This window comes from Zalophus californianus, chromosome 2, assembly GCF_009762305.2.
Source record: "Zalophus californianus isolate mZalCal1 chromosome 2, mZalCal1.pri.v2, whole genome shotgun sequence".
Classification (NCBI taxonomy): Eukaryota; Metazoa; Chordata; class Mammalia; order Carnivora; family Otariidae; genus Zalophus; species Zalophus californianus.
The window spans coordinates 93,708,678-93,728,555 of NC_045596.1; the positions used below are offsets into that span (position 1 = coordinate 93,708,678).

General features: G+C 35.9%; 1 protein-coding gene across 12 annotated transcripts in view; it reads right to left on the bottom strand.

Annotated features, from left to right (window-relative positions):
- Nucleotides 1-19,878, bottom strand: part of CAMK2D (calcium/calmodulin dependent protein kinase II delta) — a 315,365-nt gene that overhangs the window by 199,688 nt on the left and 95,799 nt on the right. For all 12 annotated transcript variants that reach the window (XM_027600484.2, XM_027600483.2, XM_027600478.2 and 9 more), the window contains exon 3: nt 19,281-19,340. In XM_027600484.2, the coding sequence (XP_027456285.1) occupies nt 19,281-19,340 (60 nt within the window). The remainder of the gene's footprint in view (nt 1-19,280; nt 19,341-19,878) is intronic.

The following is a 19,878-nucleotide window of genomic DNA, read 5'->3' on the forward strand; positions in this document are numbered from 1 at the left end:
CATAAAATATTCCACAAACATGAGACTCTCTCCTCTATATATCTAATTTGGGCACTTAACTGCATGCATTTTTAAACCGTTGAGTATTTCCATGTGCAAATGTCCTAACTTCCTGCACAAGTAGGAAGCCTCTTACATGTCAACAATATTTGGTGCCATGTAGGCCATATCCTAGGGCTTTATTTAAATAAAAAGTAATGTAGCTGCACAAAGAGCTCACATAGCTTTGAACAGAAGAGGAAGTAAAGAACAGAAGGCTTGTATAGTAGAAATGTGAACTTTGGAATCAAACAAATGTATTTGAATCTTAGTTCCACCCTTCATAAACGAAGTCACCTCAGGCAAATTAATTAATCTCTTTGAGACTGAGCTTCTTCATATGTACAGGGTACACAGCAGGTGCTCAATATCTATTGAATTGAATCAAGAAATGGAGAGGATAATACCTGTAGAGTAGTTGTTGGGAAAATTAAATATGATAATTATGGTAAGTATTTAGACAATGGGTTTCAGTTTGCAAAATAAACATAGGGATAAGGTTAAAAATGTAAATAAGGTGGGGGGTGCCTGGGTGGCTCAGATGGTTAAGCATCTGCCTTCGGCACAGGTCATGATCCCAGGGTCCTGGGATCAAGTCCCACATTGGGCTCCCTGCTCAGCGGGGAACCTGCCCCCCGCCCCCGTCTCTTATGAATAAATAAATAAATAAAATCTTAAAAAAAATAAGAAGGTGGGGGACAGATGAAATAGGTGATAGGGATTAAGGAAAGCACTTGTGATGAGCACTGGCTAATATATGGAACTGGTGAAACACTAACTTCTACACCTCAAACCAACATTACACTGTATGTTAACTGGAATTTAAATAAGAACCTAAAAAAATGCAAAATAAAAGACATACTACAATTTTAAAATAAGAACAAGAAAAACAGAACACCCAAGCAGATTACAAAATCATTTATAAATAGATCTATAATCAAATTATATTAGGTATAGCAGGAATTATCTTTTCTATAACTCAAGGATTAGAAATTAGACAATCAAATAAATAAATCCCCAGAAGTGAAAATCTTTCTCAGAAGACCAGTTGTATTTCTTCAGTCTATATCTATTCAAATATATGTCTAAAAAAATGTGACTTTGAATGGAATGGAATAATTTTGTCTTCCACGATATTAGAGGTAAGTCAGGTAGCAAGAGCAGTAGCATTAACATAGAGAGACAGAAGCAGGGGATGGTGTGGAAAGTTGGAAGGATGGAAGGTCAAGGCCAGAGGCAGCTATCACAGGCTCAGGTCACAAATAGGGCTGTCTGCAAAGTCACACATGGGGACTTCATGAGCCCAGACTTCAAGTGTGTAGAATAAATGGTCCAGAGCCCAGAAAGAAGAAGTCAAAAAACAAGAACTATGTCAGCAGTATCAATTACCAGCAGTAGGACAGGGTCTGGGACTGTATTAATGGTCTTTTGAAACCAGGGAATTCTGATTAGTTGTCAACACAAAGTGAGAATTGTTCACCATGGCTGGCAGCTCGCAGTCTACATCTATACACAAGTAAGTGAATGAGAGTGGGTCAGTATTCCCCAGGCTTAGCAGAGGAAACCAGCAGCCTTGCCTTCCACTGACCATCTTGATAACCTACTAAAATGGCTCTGTGCCTAGATGTGGTTTGCTCATTTCTCTCATCAGGGGAAATTTCTGTTATATCTGAGGTGCCAAGATGTTTGAAATGGAGACAAAAGCATATTGCCCTATCTGAGCAATATCAGGTTACCCATCAGGGCTCACACTACACTGCCCCATTCTGGTTAAATGAGGAAGAGTATTTACGGGGATCCACGTCAGCTCCAAAAGTGCAAAAACATTTAAAGAATACAGGGATTTCCTCATGAGATATTTGCAAATGAAGATAAATACAATACATTCTCCTCTTTACTCTCATTGGAAGGATCCTCTATTACATAAAAATTAGTTCATTCTAATTTATACCTATTGTCGTCAGAATGGTTCTGTGTTATTAACAAAGGCAAATTCTCAACTGAGGCCATTCATAAGAGGTACAGACCCTGGTAGACTCGGGATGTTTTGGGAAGGACAGGGTGGACGATTAGACACAAAAAGAAAAAATACCTCAACAATATCAGAATAAACAGAAAAGATACCACCCTGTCAGATTCATGGCTTAGAGAGCAGCACATCTGCCAAATGAGGACAAACCTGGCCTAGGTGTTATACAACGCAAAAGTTTAAAAGTATGAGAAAAAGTCAGGGCTCAAAGTTATTTTGGAAATGGCACATGGTTATGTAAATTCAGACGTAATCTGAAACAGAAAATCAATTTTCAAATAAAAAAGAAACGGTAAGCTTGGAGTGATATCAGCTCAAGTTGTAAACTGAATTTAACATTTGTAGGTTAGGCAGGTGCGGTAGTTGGCTGGTGAGGCAAAAGAGGTGGGCTGCCACTATTTAGGAGCTCATTTACGAAGTGTGTGGCTGCTTCACACTACAACGGCAAAATTGAAAATAAGGACAAGAGATGGCATGGCCTGCAAAACCTAAAATACTTACTGTTGGGGGCTTTACAGAAAAAGTTCACCAATCGTTGCTGCAGAGCAAGGCTCCTAGGGAGCCTTTAAAAGAATCGGTGAGGACAGGACAAGCCTATTGTAAAAGCAGAAGTTACACTGACAACCAACCCTTTCTTTATTCAAAAGTTTGGTAATTTCATCTAAACAGTAGGCATTCATTGGCTTTGACGTGTGGAGCAAACTAAGGACTATCCCATAAATGTCTAAGACAGGTTCACTAACCAAATCAGTAGATGATCTGGCAAGAGAAAAAGAAAACTGGTGACACTTACTGATAGTACAGTTCTGCTCCCCGGGTATCACTAAAATGCCCCCACGGTGGGGAAGACGCTGGCAGTTTTAGGTATCGGCCGGGTAAAAGAGACAGTGACCCTGACACTCAACAAAGAGGACTCAGATGCTCCAGGTTGCGTGGCAAATATGTCAAAGATTACCAGGAGGGGTCTGGACCAAGATTCCAGCCAGTAGGATGGGAATTTCAGATTAAGTGATAAGGGTTGTTCAGGAAGATCAGGCAGTAAAAGGAGGTATGCTAATTCACATGGTTTGTTGATCTTCCAAACCAGGTAGAAGCTGTATGTTTGTGCTCCTGTTTTTGTAATCTTTGTTTAGGTATGGGCTTGCCCTAACCCACCGATACTCATTTTAGCCAAAGGAAAACCAAAGTTCTATCGATGAACCCTCTGCTTGAATAAAACAGTTGTGTCATAAGTTAGTCTATATTTTTTTCCAATTATATTAATAGAAGAGTTTGTTCCCCTTCAAATTATCTACACTTAATAAAAATATATGTTTATTGTTTACCATGCGTTGTTTAATGCCTGCAACATTTATTTATTGAGCACAGACTCTAAGTCAAACACTATTTTAAGTACAGGGGATACAATTAATAAGCAAAGTCCCAGCCTTCATTGGGGTTTACATGTTAATGGATAGAAAATCAATCAACAAGTAAATATTCAGTATCATGATAAAGCCTACAGAGAAAACAAAGCAAGGAAGGAAGATAGGGAGTGCACGGTGGGCGTGGGGGAGGAAGGCTGCTTTTTTCTGCCAGTGCTGTCAGGGAAAGCCTCCTGGATGACGTAATAGTTGAGCAGTGGCCTGAAGGAAGCGAGCCAGCAACCCTGTGGGGGCGGAGCGGTGCCCTCAGAAGGAACACAGGGTACAGCTCAGGAACCCTCGAGGAGCCCAGAGGAGCTGGGGCAGAGGAAGTGAGAGGGAGAAAAGAGCCATCAGGAAGTTAAAGGGGCAGGTGATCCTTGTATAAGGCCTCAGGCCACTGTGAGGGCTCTAGGACTTGTCTCCTGAGTGAAGTAGGAAACTACTGAGCAGCTTCTGAGTGGAGGAGAGACAGGGTCAGACTTACAGTGACCAGAGGAATCCTGTTAAAAGTAAGTGGGATATTGCCACTTCACTAAACATTAAAATGTTCCCATATTAAAAACAAGTAACTACAACATAAACATGCCCCTTCACCAAAATGACATTTTCTAGTTTTTGGAAAAACCTTGGGAGAGAGTTACAACTTTTTTTTTTTCATGTTACTGGGAGATGCTTTGCAACTGTCACATTAACACATCACTGATTTGAATTAATTGGGGAGAAGATCTGTCAAAACTCGTTAAAAGATTAAATGATCTATTTTATTTAAATACATTTTACTACCCTTTAGCATGTGAAGGAAGAAATCAGGCTTGCCAAAATTGCCTAATAAAATGTGTTTTAATAAACAGATTTCTTGGCGGGGCGGGAGGAGGAAAAGGAGAGGGAGAGAATTTTAAGCAGGCTCCATGCCCAGTACGGAGGCCAATGTGGGGCTCAATCTCACCACCCTGAGATCATGACCTGAGCTGAAATCAAGAGTCAGATGCTTAACGGACTGAGCCACCCAGGCATTTGAATAAATGGATTTTTAAAGATTATAATCAGCATATGTCAGCACCAGTCTATGCGAGGTTAACTTCTGCTTACAATGCAATTTCTATGCTTCACTTTAATTAGATACTTCTAAATTGTCTCAAAAGCACTTTATTCTCTACACTAGATACATATCCAAAATCTTACATTATTCATTTTCTTAACAAATTCCTTGGGTGGAGCATATGTTAGTAATGTACAGGTATAAATAAATGTTGAGACTAGTTTAGTTCAGTTTCTGTCCAGTTTTATTTTTTTTTTTAAGATTTTATTTATTTATTTGAAAGAGAGAGAGAGAGAGAGAGAGAAAACCCAAACAGGGGGAGGGTCAGAGGGAGAAGCAGGCTCCCCACTGAGCAGGAAGCCCCATGTGGGGCTCGATCCCAGGACTCCGGGATCATGACCTGAGCTGACGGCAGATGCTTAACTCACTGAGCCACCCAGGCGCCCCAGCCCAGCAGTTTAAATACCAAGTGAGCTGGGTGGTATTTCTCCCTCCTACAGTCAGGCTACATCCCCAACCCAAAATGCACACTTTAATAAGATAGAAGTTGAAGTGGAGAGAAATCTGTAAATCTTTTTATGTGAATTACAAGGTCATTAAGACTAACATGAGAGTCACATTTAAGATTAAGAGACCATTTTACTGTATTTCTTCAAAATAAGGTTTGTTCCATTTTAATATGAAATCTATGGAGAAAGGTCCATATTTGTGCTCCACTAGTCTATGAAATATTTCAAACTACATGAAAAATTTGGTGTCAATATGCAATTTTATGGATAAGGAGAATCTTTACCTAAACAAGTTTCAAGATCCAAAAAGGATAAAACCAAAATGATTCACAATGAAGATAAAATTATTTCCCAGAAAATTACTTCTCTTTTTATGATTCTGGGGAAATAGTCTCTTCATTTTACTTCAATATTAACTTACATAGTTTACTCCTCGCTTTAAATAAAAAAAAGAACTTTATATAAATATCCTTTTTCAATAATTTAGGAAAAAATATTCTAATCTGTGACTTCATCTCATTTATGGCCGACATTTAAACTAGTTCTTTATTTTTCTACTCTCTGGTTAAAAGGGAATATTTTAGAAACTTCTGTTCACAGGATAGTATATAAAGTATCATTGCTTACTTGTCCTTCATTTAAGGGGACATACTGACTACTTTTTTAAATATATATATAAGAAAATTGCATGGGTCCAGAGCTAAACCAAGTAAGTCTAGCTCTCTGCTGTATTGTTGTTATTGTTGTTGCTCTTACCTTAAGTCAGGGATTCCCAATCTCAGCGCTATTAATATTTTGGATCAAATAATTCATTATTGTGAGGTGCTGTCTTACCCATTATAGGGTGTTAGTAGCATCTGTGGCCTCTACTCAGTTGACGCCAGATGGGCACCTCCAGTTCTAATGACCTAAACACATAGTGCTAAATGCCCTCAAGAAGAGGAAAGAGTGAATGCTACAAAATCTCCCAAGGTTGAAAACCTACCTTAAATCAATCTTTCTTTGGCTTTGGAGGGTGGGGTAAGGGGAGTGGCCTTATCTCATTGCTCTTGTCCATATTATGAATGTATTCTTAGAAAGTGACCAGGAGATATAATTTAATTTTAAAGGGCAGATTTATAAAAGGAATATCAAAAGAAAAGGTCACTGGAATAATCTATAGGTATGAGAATGACATTTGAAAACCATGTTTTATCAGAGCTCTTCTCTTGTCAAGTTCCTAGCAAATAAGGTTAAATATATATTTGGTACTACCAGTTTCTAAATGAGACATTGTTTGGGGGATGGCAACTGGCAGAAGAAAAAATACTATCTTCAATATAGTAATTTCATGGTAGCTCCAACAAAATTAAGCCTGTTAAGAAAACATAGTCTTGGTCCTTTCCTTATAGTTGTAAGAGTAAGAACTGATATAAGCCTATCTAAGATCAACACATTTAAACTATTATTGCTAAAATGAAGCCTATATTGCTATTTTTACACTTCCAAATATTTTGTCCCCAACTGTAACTTCCCTTTATTATCCAGAATAATATTTTATATATTTTATGTTTGTTTTAAAGCACATTCAGAATAAAAATAATCTAAGAAAATTATTGTTGTTATAGGTCTTAAAAAATCATTTTTAAGCTCCTCATGACTAGGTATTAGTGATCATCTGTCTTTGACCCTCTTCATAATACACTGCTGTGTGCATTTATCCACTTTCACTCTCCTACATGTAAATGTCTCCAAAACCCAATTCACATTCTCTAGAGCGCCATGTGGTATCCCACATGTAAGTCAGATAGGATATATCCTAATTAAAGTAATTATCAAGTTACTGAGTCATTTAAAAGATACATGTTTGGGTAAGGCATGAGAGATTAGTGAAAATTGAGCCTTACTCTAGTTGATAGAATGTGGGGGAACAGTCTAGAAACATTCAGCCACAGTTGGTGCAGTTAACTATCTTATTTATTCAAAAGATATTTTGAGAATCCAACTTTACTATCTTTACTTCCTGCATGAAACAAAGGACCCAAAACCAAAAGTCTAGCTACATTCTCTTGGTCTGGGAGGGATGATCATAATCATTGCCAACCACTTCCATCCTAAAGAAGCATGCCCAAATGGGGAAAGGCTAAGAGTTTTTAGCAAAAAGTAAATGATCAGGGTTTTATGGGTATTGTTTGCTATTTCTCTTTTTCCTTCTTTGTCCTTCTTTTATGGTCCCCCATAAAAGGTATTTCCTGATCTTTAAAAAATACTTTCATCAGGGGTGCCTGGGTGGCACAGTTGGTTAAGCCTCCAACTCTTGGTTTCGGATCAGGTTGTGATTTCAGGGTCGTGTGTTTGAGCCCCAGGTTAGAGTCTGCTTGGGATTCTCTCTTCCTCTCCCTCTGTCCCTCCTGCTTGTCATTTCTCTCAATTAAATAAATAAATCTTAAAAAAAAAAAATACTTTCATCATGTTCTCAAATCAACTAAATTTTTAATTTCTCCCAACTTCCTTTTCCTCCTTTGTTCCCTATTAACAAAATCAACATCTCTCCAGTCACCCAAACTAAAAACCTCAGAAAAACCACTTTCTATCTCATTTACCACAATTTAACTACTGCCCAAGACCTCCTAATTCTACCCTCACAATATCTCTATTATCTTTGCCCTTCTTGCCATCTCTGTTCCCATTACCATGGTTCAGGAATTCATCATTTGCCTTACATATAAATTAATTCAAAAGACTTTCAAAAGCTCTTTCAACACAAATTTCTCCCAACTCCAAAAAAATCATGTTTATTACTGCCAAAATTGTTTTTCTAAGAAACCAATACAATCATATGAGTCAAATAAATCTTTAATAATTCCTCATTTCTAAAGATTATAGATCAAACACTTTGGCATAGAAAAGTCAAGACTCTGTTATCATTCCCAATCAAGCTTTATGGCCAACACACCCAGTATACTCCAGTCATTCCAGATTTTCTATCATTCTTCAAGTGTAACATGAACTTTTACAACTGACTTTTTCCTTTTTTGTTTTTAAGATTTTATTTATTTATTTGACAGAGAAAGACACAGCGAGAGAGGGAACACCAGCAGGGGGAGTGGGAGAAGGAGAAGTAGGCTTCCCGCGGAGCAGGGAGCCCGATGCGGGGCTCCATCCCAGGATCCTGGGATCATGACCTGAGCCGAAGGCAGACGCCCAATGACTGAGCCACCCAGGCGCCCCTGACTTTTTCCTTTTGTTGTTTTGTCTTTCTACAGTGCTATTGTCTACAATACCTACTTCTTTATGGCAAAAATTCTTTTCATTATCCAATGTATTTCAGTTAAAATTCTTAGTTTATTCCTTAGTGCACTCATGGCACCTTAGTAATAGCGTCATTAAAGCATATAACCACATTACATTTTAGTTGTGCACAGAACTATCTGCCCTCCAAAACTGAACTTGTGGTCAAGGACTATGGTTCATTCATCATAGTGATCTTTCAGTATTTTAACTGCAATAGAGTTAGCAGTATTCAATTCAATGCTTAATACTAATCACTGGAAATAGAAGACAACTTGCAGATTATATATACTTTTACTTTGCTCATCTTTTTTTCATTTTACTTTTACCCAGGCTGGCATTATTCTTTAATTCTGAAATCAAATGTAGATTTTAAAAAAGACTCACCTAATGATTGTTTTAAGAAATTAGGAGAAAAAATAATAGGTAGAAATAAACTAAATCAGTATATTTTCTTTATTATATTTTTCAAAAGCTTTTAAGAAATATTTTCAGAGATGGGGCACCTGGGTGGCTCAGTCAGTTAAGCATCTGCCCTCAGCTCAGGTCATGATCCCAGGGTGCTGGGACTGAGTCCTGCATCAGGCTCCATGCTCAGGGAGGAGCCTGCTTCTCTCTCTCCTCCTCTCTCCAGTTCACTGGAATTCTCCCTCCCCACCACTCATGTTCGCTCTCTCTCTCTCAAATAAATGAAATCTTTAAAAAAATATTTTCGGAGCTAATTAAAATATAACACTAGGCTTCACCACTTCAGTTTGAAAGTGAGAGCTCTGCTCTTAGTGAAAAATAGATTAACAAAGCGTAGTTGTGTGTTTTTTTTTTTTAACAAATATCCAAAGTAAACTCATCTATATATGCAAAAACACTTACACCTAAGGAAATCATAATTCAGGATATCCTCATGGGGGAACTGTTTACACAATTTAAGTTTCCAATTTTCATAAGCCAATTCTGAACAGAACAAATGAAAGACAAGATTTCCTATACTTCAAAATAATAGACTCATAAAAATTATTGTCATCTACTTTGGTGATTAACATTGCAGGCATGTAACAATATAGAAATTTTTCTTATTCTAAGCCTATGGTTGAACTATCTACAAAATAAACTCATGACTAAAAGCTGAAAGTAATTTTTGAAGAATAAACTATAAAAATTACTGAACTTCTAAAGTGTGAACAAAATCTTACCAAATAATTTCTATCATTTCATAGTAAATATATTATAAAATACTACAGACGTACAAAATGTAAAAGAATAAGAGAAGAATTCAAGTCATATAACTGTATGTACCTACTTTCTTCAACATAGGCCATTAGCTTTTAAAACTAAATATTCAACAAAATGAACCTATCAAACAATAATCTGACATAATCATCACTCTATGGCAAACTCATTAGATCTGGGGTAGTTTTTGTGAAGCAGATGCAAATCAAATACAAAAGGCAAATAATTCTACCTGTGGAACATTTTAAAAGAGAATGAATTCTTACTTTCAGATTGGTAAGTAATAGGAATATAGAGCTACCTCCCCTAAAGTGGCAACTTTTCTATCAAACTAAACCACAGTTTACATTACAAATGTTAGAAATAAATGCTATAATTGGACTCTAAATTATACTTTCAAAAGTTATCTCAAAACTCTAAATTAGTATTCCTATGTATATTCTATTAAAATAAGTTATAAGCAAAAATAAATAAATAAGCTGTAAGCAATGATTGCTTAAAACACCCCCCCACACACATACACATATACCTAACCTACAACTCCAAGGGTTTATCTGATCTTAGAAATCCATCATCTCACAAGTGTCCTATCCCGATTCTTTTTCTACAATTTAAAGAACAGTTTTTTAAAAAAATTTGTCATATGTTACACATCAAGTACTGTTGTTGGTTTGTTTCCTTAACCTTCATTGTTTTCTGACAAATATTTGTCATTCATTTTCCCCATCAATAAGAGAGTAAAAGTCTTGCATAGCAAGTAAATAATTAATTCAGGGCCAGATACAACTACTTAAAAGGTTTTTCACAAAGATGATGAAAGTTATCATCATTAAAATATAATTGTTCTATACTATCTGTATTTGCCATAAGTTTTTCAATAATCTTATGCTATTTCTCCCCTAGAGTAAGGACTAGAAATAGCAAAATTATATAACATCTCTAGGAAAGGATTTCAGTCTGCTGTTATTTTAACTAATCTTCATAAAATTTGGAGATTCTTTACTTCTTAAATAACAATGTGGCTAATTCAGAGTCATACAATCTTAAGCAACACAGTGCGGTGTTGAAGAGTATGGATGGTGATACCAGGATGTGCAGGCTGGAATCTCAACTCTACTACTTCCTAGCTGTTTGACCTTGGTTGACTATGTAACCTGTTTGGGCTTTATATTCCTTGTCTGTAAACTGGAGACAAGAATGGCACTTGTTTGTTTTGAAGAGTAAAAGACTGGATGCATGGAAAGCATTTAGAATAGTGTCTGATAACACAGTTAACAGCTCTGCTATTAACTGTAGTGATAAAGTTCACTGGAATTCCAACCTAATTTTTTTCTTTTCCTCAGCTCATCTTCAAATCGTAACACAGTAACTTATTGTATCTAAGTTTATTTTTACTGTCAAAACTATCAGAAGAAAGGGAAAGAGGATGCTTTTTAACTGATTAAGAGATTCCTCAGCTCCTTTCAGCATTTCCAGGCTACATGAGCTGTTCTTACCCAGGGGGAGGTAAGGGAGTGGGGAGGGGATTCAAACCCCAGTCAAAGAAGCAAATAAAGAAACAAAAAGGTGCTATTACTATTACTGTTGGGAATTTTTTTTTCTCAAAGTTTCAGTTTAGGGCACAATTCTGAGTTCAAGAAACTATTATAAGCTTCCAATACACAGATACGAGATTCTACCCTGAACATAGTGAAGACAGGACAAGATGAAAATAAAATAGGTTTAGTAGAATGAAACAGAGGATATATTTCAGTATTATGCATTGATAGATCAAAGTGTTCTATCCAGTAAGTCCAAATCACAAATTGTCCTTCATTTGTAATAGAAGAACCATTTTTTTCTCCAGTTTCATATGAAATCCAACTATTCCAATATAACTCAGGGAAGTGGCTGTTTCATTGATATACGGAAAAAGAATTTACTTACACAGGAGTCAATAAAAAATGGATTCATATCCGAACTCACCAATTAAAAGAGAATTTAAAATGTTAACTTGTATCAATAATTTTTATATCCATATTTTATCTTTCTACTAAATAGTTTGTTTACTTAAGGTGATGATGAATTTAACTTTCAACCAAGAATTATGAAGGGTACATCAGGGACCACATTAAATGAATAAAAGAAAAAAAAGAAAAAGCTATAGTAGATAATGAGAAATTTTGAGAATAATTATTTGCTGGGAAAAAAATATCTCTGTGCTGGTTCTCACATTTGTTAAGAGAGGGTAATCAATTCTGTAGACAATAAGATATTCTGAGAAGTAATTTAGCCTTCACACCAAATAATCAAGATAAAGAGGTGAGATTTAATCAAATATAAGCTGAACATAAAACAAGAGTATCTTGCTTTTTTACTATTGAATTATGTTAAATTACCTTTTATCTGTTGAAAAGTCAGTAGAGCAAGTTGTTTAGCAATAAAAATTACTTATTCTTGTATAATTACAAACTTATGAATATTAGGCATAATTGCTAATAATGGAGGTCAGAGAGAAAAACTTTAAGTATCATTCTCCTGTAATGTTGTTCAATTTCTCATAACACAAAAAGACTTGAGTGTCATTCAAAATCATTAACTCTGTTTTCTCAGCACACCATTTAACATTTACTCTGCACTAACTCTGTTCTCCTTTCCCATATGACCCTTTCAAAGGATTCAAAACTGAAATAGACATATAAGGCAATTTAATCATTTGATAACTAACTACTGGGAATATTTAAGGTAAGTTTTTACTGAATTTAAGCTTGTATATGCAATACGATTAGAGTGGTTTCTTATAAATTCTAGGAACCTGAAAGAAGACTGCATGTGGAGTAGAACAAAAAGGTAAAATGTTGTGAAAAGCAAAAAACAAACAAAAATGACTTAATTTTGTCTTGTGAAAATTAGAGGAATGATATTTAACTCAAGGATTATTTGCTAAAAATAGGGAGATCTAAGATTGAGGTTAAAATATTAATTTTAAAGTATGACACCATGCCTCCTAAGGTCAGGGAAAAAGAAAAACACTACAGGGAAAGCGAAGTAATAAGCAGGTTGTGCATTTTTAATTCCTTTGGAGATGTGTGTGTGACCTTGGGCATTACCTCCCTACTGAAACCTCCAAACTCCCATCTGCAGAATCTAGGCTGGATTTAGGTAATTCCTAAGGGCTCTTCCAGTTTCACATTTTCGGAAAAGGAAATTATCTAAGTCCTAGATGCCATAAATTATCCCTCATGGGCATGGAAAATCTGCTTATATAGTAAGTAAAGGCTTTATATATTTTCTAATCTCTACCTGTCAGCATATGTAACTTTATGTATTGTTATATATGTCAAACTATAAAATCTGTTCAGTGTTTCTTTATGGAACATGTAGCTCCATATCAGAGTAGACAGGTATTACTTATGCTCTCCAAAACTTACAAAGTTTTCCAGAAGTTTTTAACTTACTGTTTTGTTTTGTTTTTTCCTATATGTGGGGGAGGACTGATTTGAAGCAAAAACAACTTCAAAATTCTCCTTGAAAATGAACGTGATTACCAACGCCTTTTCAATCTTGCTGCAAGTCAGGTTCCCTTAAACATCAGTACCTCTTTATACAGATGGTATCAAGAATTTAGGCTTGGCAACGTCATTAAAGAATTGTGACTTTGGATAAGTCTTATAGATACAGAAAATTTTAGTTTCCTCAATTATTAAAAAAATGAGTTTGTACTAGATAACTATAAGATCTCTGTTACTGCAATATTGTGATTCTCTGGTTTTATATATATATATATATATGAATATATATGTATGTATGTGAAGGATACATAAAAGTTTCTGAAATGCTGAAATGTTTTTCCACTGTTGAGTATATATCTCTCAGGAAAAAGCTACCAGACATCAAGAAATTATCAATTAGGTAGTATATGGAATAAGTAATGCCCCTTAATAATATACCCAACTGTTTATTTACATTAAGTATCTTCCAAAGTTTATTAACTCACCAAAAAGATAAGATGCACTATCTAGTTCTCCCTAATAATTCTGAGAAAATAAAATGGTAGATATTTTCTCTGCTTTACAAAGAGTGCAAGTAGACATTAATAAGCAAATGGAATATGCTTTAGCAGTTCACTGAACAGACCCAGAGTCAGAAGCAGAATAAAGTGGGGTTCACTGAGTCTATAGACTTTATTTTTTTTTTAAAGATTTTATTTATTTATTTGACAGGGAGAGACACAGCAAGAGAGGGAACACAGGTAGGGGGAGTGGGAGAGGGAGAAGCAGGCTCCCCGCCAAGCAGGGAGCCTGATGCGGGCTCGATCCCAGGACCCTGGGATCATGACCTGAGCTGAAGGCAGATGCTTAATGACTGAGCCACCCAGGCGCCCCTAGACTTTCTTTAGTTTTCTATTATGCCTTACAATAATGTATGAGTGTGTTTATGTGTTTTGGGGTAGTGGCTGAGAGAGCTGGTAGGAAGGTGATAATCATTAAGATATTATGATATGATCTCAGAATGGTTAACTCGTTGTACTGGGGCCCCAGGGCACTAGCACAGACTAGATTCTTTTTATTAAAGGCCACATAGCCCTTCCTTTAGCTCTCTAGCTACTGGGATTCATTGAGCCATATCACTAAAGGCTTACCTTACAAAGGAGATATTGATCTTCTACAAATATAAATGTTCCCTTACACTTTCAAAAAACCATCTTGCTCTTTCTAAAGTCTACACAAAGTGTAAATTCAGGTCTTTAGAGAGTGGGATAGCCCAGGCACAAAATTTATCATCCCGCCAACTGAAAAGTTGTCTCAAATATTGATCTCCATACAAAGAATAAGTGGGTATCTTTCTCACTTGGGACCTCAGATGAATAAGATCAAAGTTCCTGATATTTTCTCTTTTCGTTTCATGGCCCACTTCTTTTCAGATTTATACAGTTGCATTAAATGAGTGTTTTGCCTGATCTCCCTAGTTTCTCTTGTTTTATTTGGATTTTGCCATGAGTTTCAAAAAATTCCTCAATAATAATGCTCATCAAAGATCAAGTACAAAAACAATGGAAATATAAAATTTTGAGAACAATTTGGCCATTACCTCAAGTATTTTATTTCACTACGTTAAAGTTATTTTCCTTCACTCAGTAGATATGTTAATATATAGCTCAGACTATTTGATTTACCACAGAATCTGCTTATAACTCAAGAGAAAATAAGCCCATTTTATTAAAAGAAAGGATGAACATAATAATGAAAAATAAGCTAATTAACAGAAGCTTGAGGTAGGATGTCCTTTCCAAACTGCTTCAACACCTTAAGATAAGGTTAGCTATAATCTTTCTAGTTTGGGGCTCAAACAAAATAGTCTGGCTAGCTGCTCTGAAGACAGGGGCAAAGATGATGCTGCTTAGGAAATTGCCTGCACTCCCAAATTTGTTGAGCCAAAAAATGCATTGTACTTTTGTCGTGGACTATGTGGAACACAGAGAAAAGAGGTCAGCCTGGATCTATTTAAATTCTTGCTGAAAAGAAGGACCCAAGGGTGATAAACACTGGATTCTAATGAACTAATGGAGCACTATTATCTCTGATTGCGCTCATGTGACTACAATCATTTTACACACAGCAGGCAGAACAAATCAGATGATGACACACTCCTGCTTATCATCCTTCTATGGGCTTCCCACTGCACTTAGAATAAAACCTAAACACTCTAACCTGATTTCCAAGGCCCTACGTGGTCAGGCATCTACCCATCCTTCTGACCCATCTCAGGTCACTCTCTCTCTTTCACTCATGGTAGGCTACATGCTGATCCTCTGCCTCTTCCTCTAACAGGGGAAGTTTACTCTGCCTGAAACCGTTTCTCCTTGAGCTTTTTCATGATGGATTCTTATCTTTTAGATATCAATTTAAATGTGACCGCTGCAGACATATCTTGCCTGACAAGCCACTCAATGTAGTAACAAGACTGTCCCCTTGACCAAAATTAGGCAGGCTCCTTGAGCCCTCTTTTTGACTAGGCCTTGTCTTGGGCCCTATACTCAACCTGCCTAAGCTAGTCTTAGCGAAGAATCCTACAAAGTCACCCCTCCATCTTTGATATGTGATCACCCTTGACATCTGATCAAGTTCTTCATCCCTCGCCCTGGATGTCTAAGCCTTTGGCCTTCCTTTAATAAGAATCTCGTCAGTAGTTTAGTAAGTTCAGTAAGAATCCCCCTACGTTTGCTATCTCCTCTCAGCAATTTTCAATTCTCATTCTGCTCCTTGGCTATAAATCCCTAGTTGTCTTTGCTGTATTTGGAACTGAGCTCAGCTCTTTCTCTTAATGCAATAATATTGAATAAAATCTGCCTAATGACTTAAACGAGTGTCTGATTCTGTCCCTCTTTGCTAGTAGCCACCCAATCCCCTGGTGTCAATTTCCGCTATTTTAATTCTCTGCATAGAACTAATCTCTATGACATTATAATGATGGCCCTTTGTTTTGTGGCCTATCTCCTTACACTAGGGTGTGACCTTTAGGAAAGCAGAGATATTGTTTCTCTGGATGACCACTTCATCACCAGTGTGTTAAGCCTAGAACATGGCTGGCAATGACCACAACACTAAATAAATTTTGTTAAGTAAGATAATTTTAAAAATTATGTTTTCATGGTTTACCTAAATGGGTATGAAAATGTGTAGAAGAGAATACTGGAAGTTATCATACACATAAGATTTATCAACAAAAGGTAGAAATGAACACAACAGATATTAAAAGTTGTTTCCTTTGGTTTCTTCTTCAGACATCACTGTGTTTTCCAAACTTTCCACTGTGCTTTACTTTGAAAATTAGAAAAACATTAAAAAAACACTAAAGAAAAAAAAGAGTGGTTTATGAATTACCAATTTTAGTTGGTTTATGTGTTTCTTCAAGAGAAACTTTTTACTTGCAAGTTCCCAGATTACTGACTCTGTGCCAAGAGAAAGGCACATTAAAAAAAAAAGTAATAAGCAAAATTTCACTGGAGGAAAAATGGTCAAAAGTAGCATTTCGTTCCTTCAAGTTCTAAAACCTGGTAGATTTTAAGATAACTGAGCAAATAACAGAATGGAGAAAAGGGAAGAAGAGGTAAGAGTCTCATACTAGATATCACTTTATAACCTATTTCAGGAGAATCAAGACCAAATGCTGTTTTACCAGAGTAAACTGAACCAGCAGTGAGCAAGTAAGTGCGAGTGATCTATGTGAAAACTGTTAACCAACGGGAACAGCAGCACTGCGCTTACCGCTCTGTTCTCCCTACTCTCCAGTATAATCTCAGATACCCATCATGGCATCTATCTTTAAAGCAGTCCTTTGTTTACTGCTGCTTATTATTTTTTTGACAATTACTGTTGGTGTTTAATCATTTCTCTTTGTGTGAGTAAACACAACACTGTCAAATTGCATAACGTGAAGATTAATTAAGATAATCAATTAAGATAAGGTAGAAGGAAAAATAATTCATCCACATTTCTTCAATTAGAAAAAAAGTTTTGGTGGGATCGACTGGGCAAATTCTTGCCTCAGGGTTTTTACAAAGGCTGTTTGTTCCCTCTATCTGTTGATGCTTTTTTCCCCAGAGAGCCAAACGACTGGCTTCCTCCTGTTTTTTAGGTCTTTATTCCAATTCCATTCTCAATTAAGTCATCCTGACCAAACTATCTGAAATCATAATCCCCCAACATAACCAATTTCCATTCCCTGCTTTCCGCCCCCCTCAGTACTTATCACAATATAACATCCTATACTTTGTTTACTGTCTGTCTACCTCAAAAATGCAACTTATGTGAGGGCAGGTATAATGGTCTGTTGTATTCCTACTGTATTCCCAGAAAACCAGTTTGTTGAGTGAATGAATAATATGAGTAATTTGCCACTGTTATGATTTTTGAGAGTGTGTCTTAGAAGTTTAATCTATTTATGATTCCCATCTTGTAGTACAGGATCACTAAAAAATCTCTCTTGTGATTAGAAATGGATCTCAGAATTCAAGGACCTGAAACTTCTATAGTTGCTTTTGTACCCCTGAAATCTTGAAAGATGGAAGAAAACCCCAAGTGAGGCGACCAGGGAGCCACGGCATTGGCTGCTACGCACCACTGAAAAAAATTATATGTAGTGTCAGAGTGTGTTAATGGTGCTGTCCATGTAAAAAAAAACTAGAACTTTCCCCAGTGTACAACTTCCCCTTTGTTAGTAAGGTTATTCAGCATGGTTTCAAAATGAAAATTGTTCTTGTTTTAGTTTGAGTTGTCTTTAGAATGTCTGACTTTGGTCTCCTGGAGGAAATGAGGACAACCAGTTTCATTATCTACAAAAACTGAGTTTCACAGAAAGATCTTGATTAAAAACAAAACAAATAACAACTCTTCTTCACAAGAGTAACAAAGCAAACCAAACAAAAATTTCACTTTATCTTAAACCTGAGCAAGAACAGTGCTCTTTGAACCACAGTGGGTCATACCATGTAATTTCTCATTAGCCAATATTATGGGCTGAATTGTGTCTCTCCAAAATTGTGTCTCAACCCTGGGACCTCAGAAAGTGACCGTATTTGAAGATAAAGTCTTTGAAAGGGCATTTAAGTTAAAATGAGGTCATCAGGGTGGACCCTAATACAATATGATGGTGCTCTTACAAGAAGAAAAAATTACAACAGAGACAAGACCATGTGAAGACACAGGGAGAAGACATCTATCTACAACCCAAGGAGAGAGGTCTCAGAAGAAACAAACCCTAACATCTCGATCTCAGACTTCTTGCTTACAGAATGATGAGAAAATAAATTTCTTTGTTAAAGCCATCTTGTACTTTGTTATGCCAGCCCTAGCAAAATAAGATAGCCAACCAAGAAATGCCAAAGACTGTCACAGGTAAAACACTTGTAAAGATGTATTTACATTTTAGAGTTGTTCTCTCTCCAACCAGAAGGTTCATATTAGACAGCTGCTGGTTTGTTAATGCTTCAGATTTACCTGGTAGTGTCCATTCATTCATTTAAGAACCTAAGAAGTATGCAGGACACTAGAAACTTCAAGTCAGGAATAGAAATTGAATGGTCCCATTCACAAAAATAGAAGAACATAAACCTTCTCAGTGAATGATTTTGCAATTGTACTGCATTATCACTCCCTCTCTCACAGCTTCTACATCACAAATAATTTGGCTGACAATAAAACTCACAGAGCTGGGGCAGTGACATTTATCTAAAATAATCAAAACTACTCTCACAGAATCATGTTCTTGTTCTTTTTGTTGTTTTTCTTCTTTCCTTTGTTGCTTCAATTTTTCTTATACTCATCAGTTTTTTATTTTGAACATTATCGTGCTATTTCATAATTCATGGGGGATAATACTGTAAAATAATTTTACTAGTTTCTGGAAGAAAATCAATAATTATAGGAAAAACTCCTTACAGGATAGGTAAAAAGTAATTTAGCTGACTAAAACAATGACATAAATTCTGTCTCTCCAAACTTCAGCAGCAGCAGCTGAACAATCCTTGAAGACACATAAAAGCACTATTCAATTAATAATATTTTGTATTATTTTAAAGTATTAGTATATTAACTGCTACCTTTTGAAAAACATTTCAAAAACTTAGAAGAATCAAATGTAACCAAAACCAAAAATTAGGAACTTATTTCTTAGAAGTTGCAAATAGTCTAGATTACTAAAGTAACATTTTTGTTGCGGTTAAAAAATACATAACATAAACTTTAATTAACATTTAAAATAAATTGAAAAGATTTCCTTACCAATATTGGGGTGCTTCAAAAGACGGCAGATTCTAGCTTCTCTTTCCAGTTTCTGATGATCTGTTTAAAAAAATAAATCATAAGTCTTAGTAAAAAAGATTAAAAGACAATAAAGAGCATATCAAAATGACAAAGCCTTTACATTTATGTATCTTTTGATCTCTTAAAAAGTGATAATTTCTTGTATTAACAGTTATAGTTATCTGTAAAAGAGAGAAAGTTGAAAAGAATAAAGTCACACTTGTTTTAAAAAAAAGTGATAATTTGCAGTTAGGTGAACATAATATAGTTTAACAATCTAATTTTCTTTCTTTTTCATTGGCTTGATGTTTGATAGAGTGAGATACAGAATAGAGCTGAATTTAGACAGGGCCAAGACAACAGTGAAAATGTCACAAAACAATAGTATTCTTTCTTTACCTTAAGTATATATTCTTACAACAAATTAATTAACCCAATATACACATACACATTTAATCAGATGATGCCTATTTGGAATTTGAAATACCATGGAAACGGTGCTAAGTAGGGTTACAGTTTGTCTCTAATGAGGAAATATTTTCTGCCCAGTCATATTTTCTATCAACCACTCTTCATA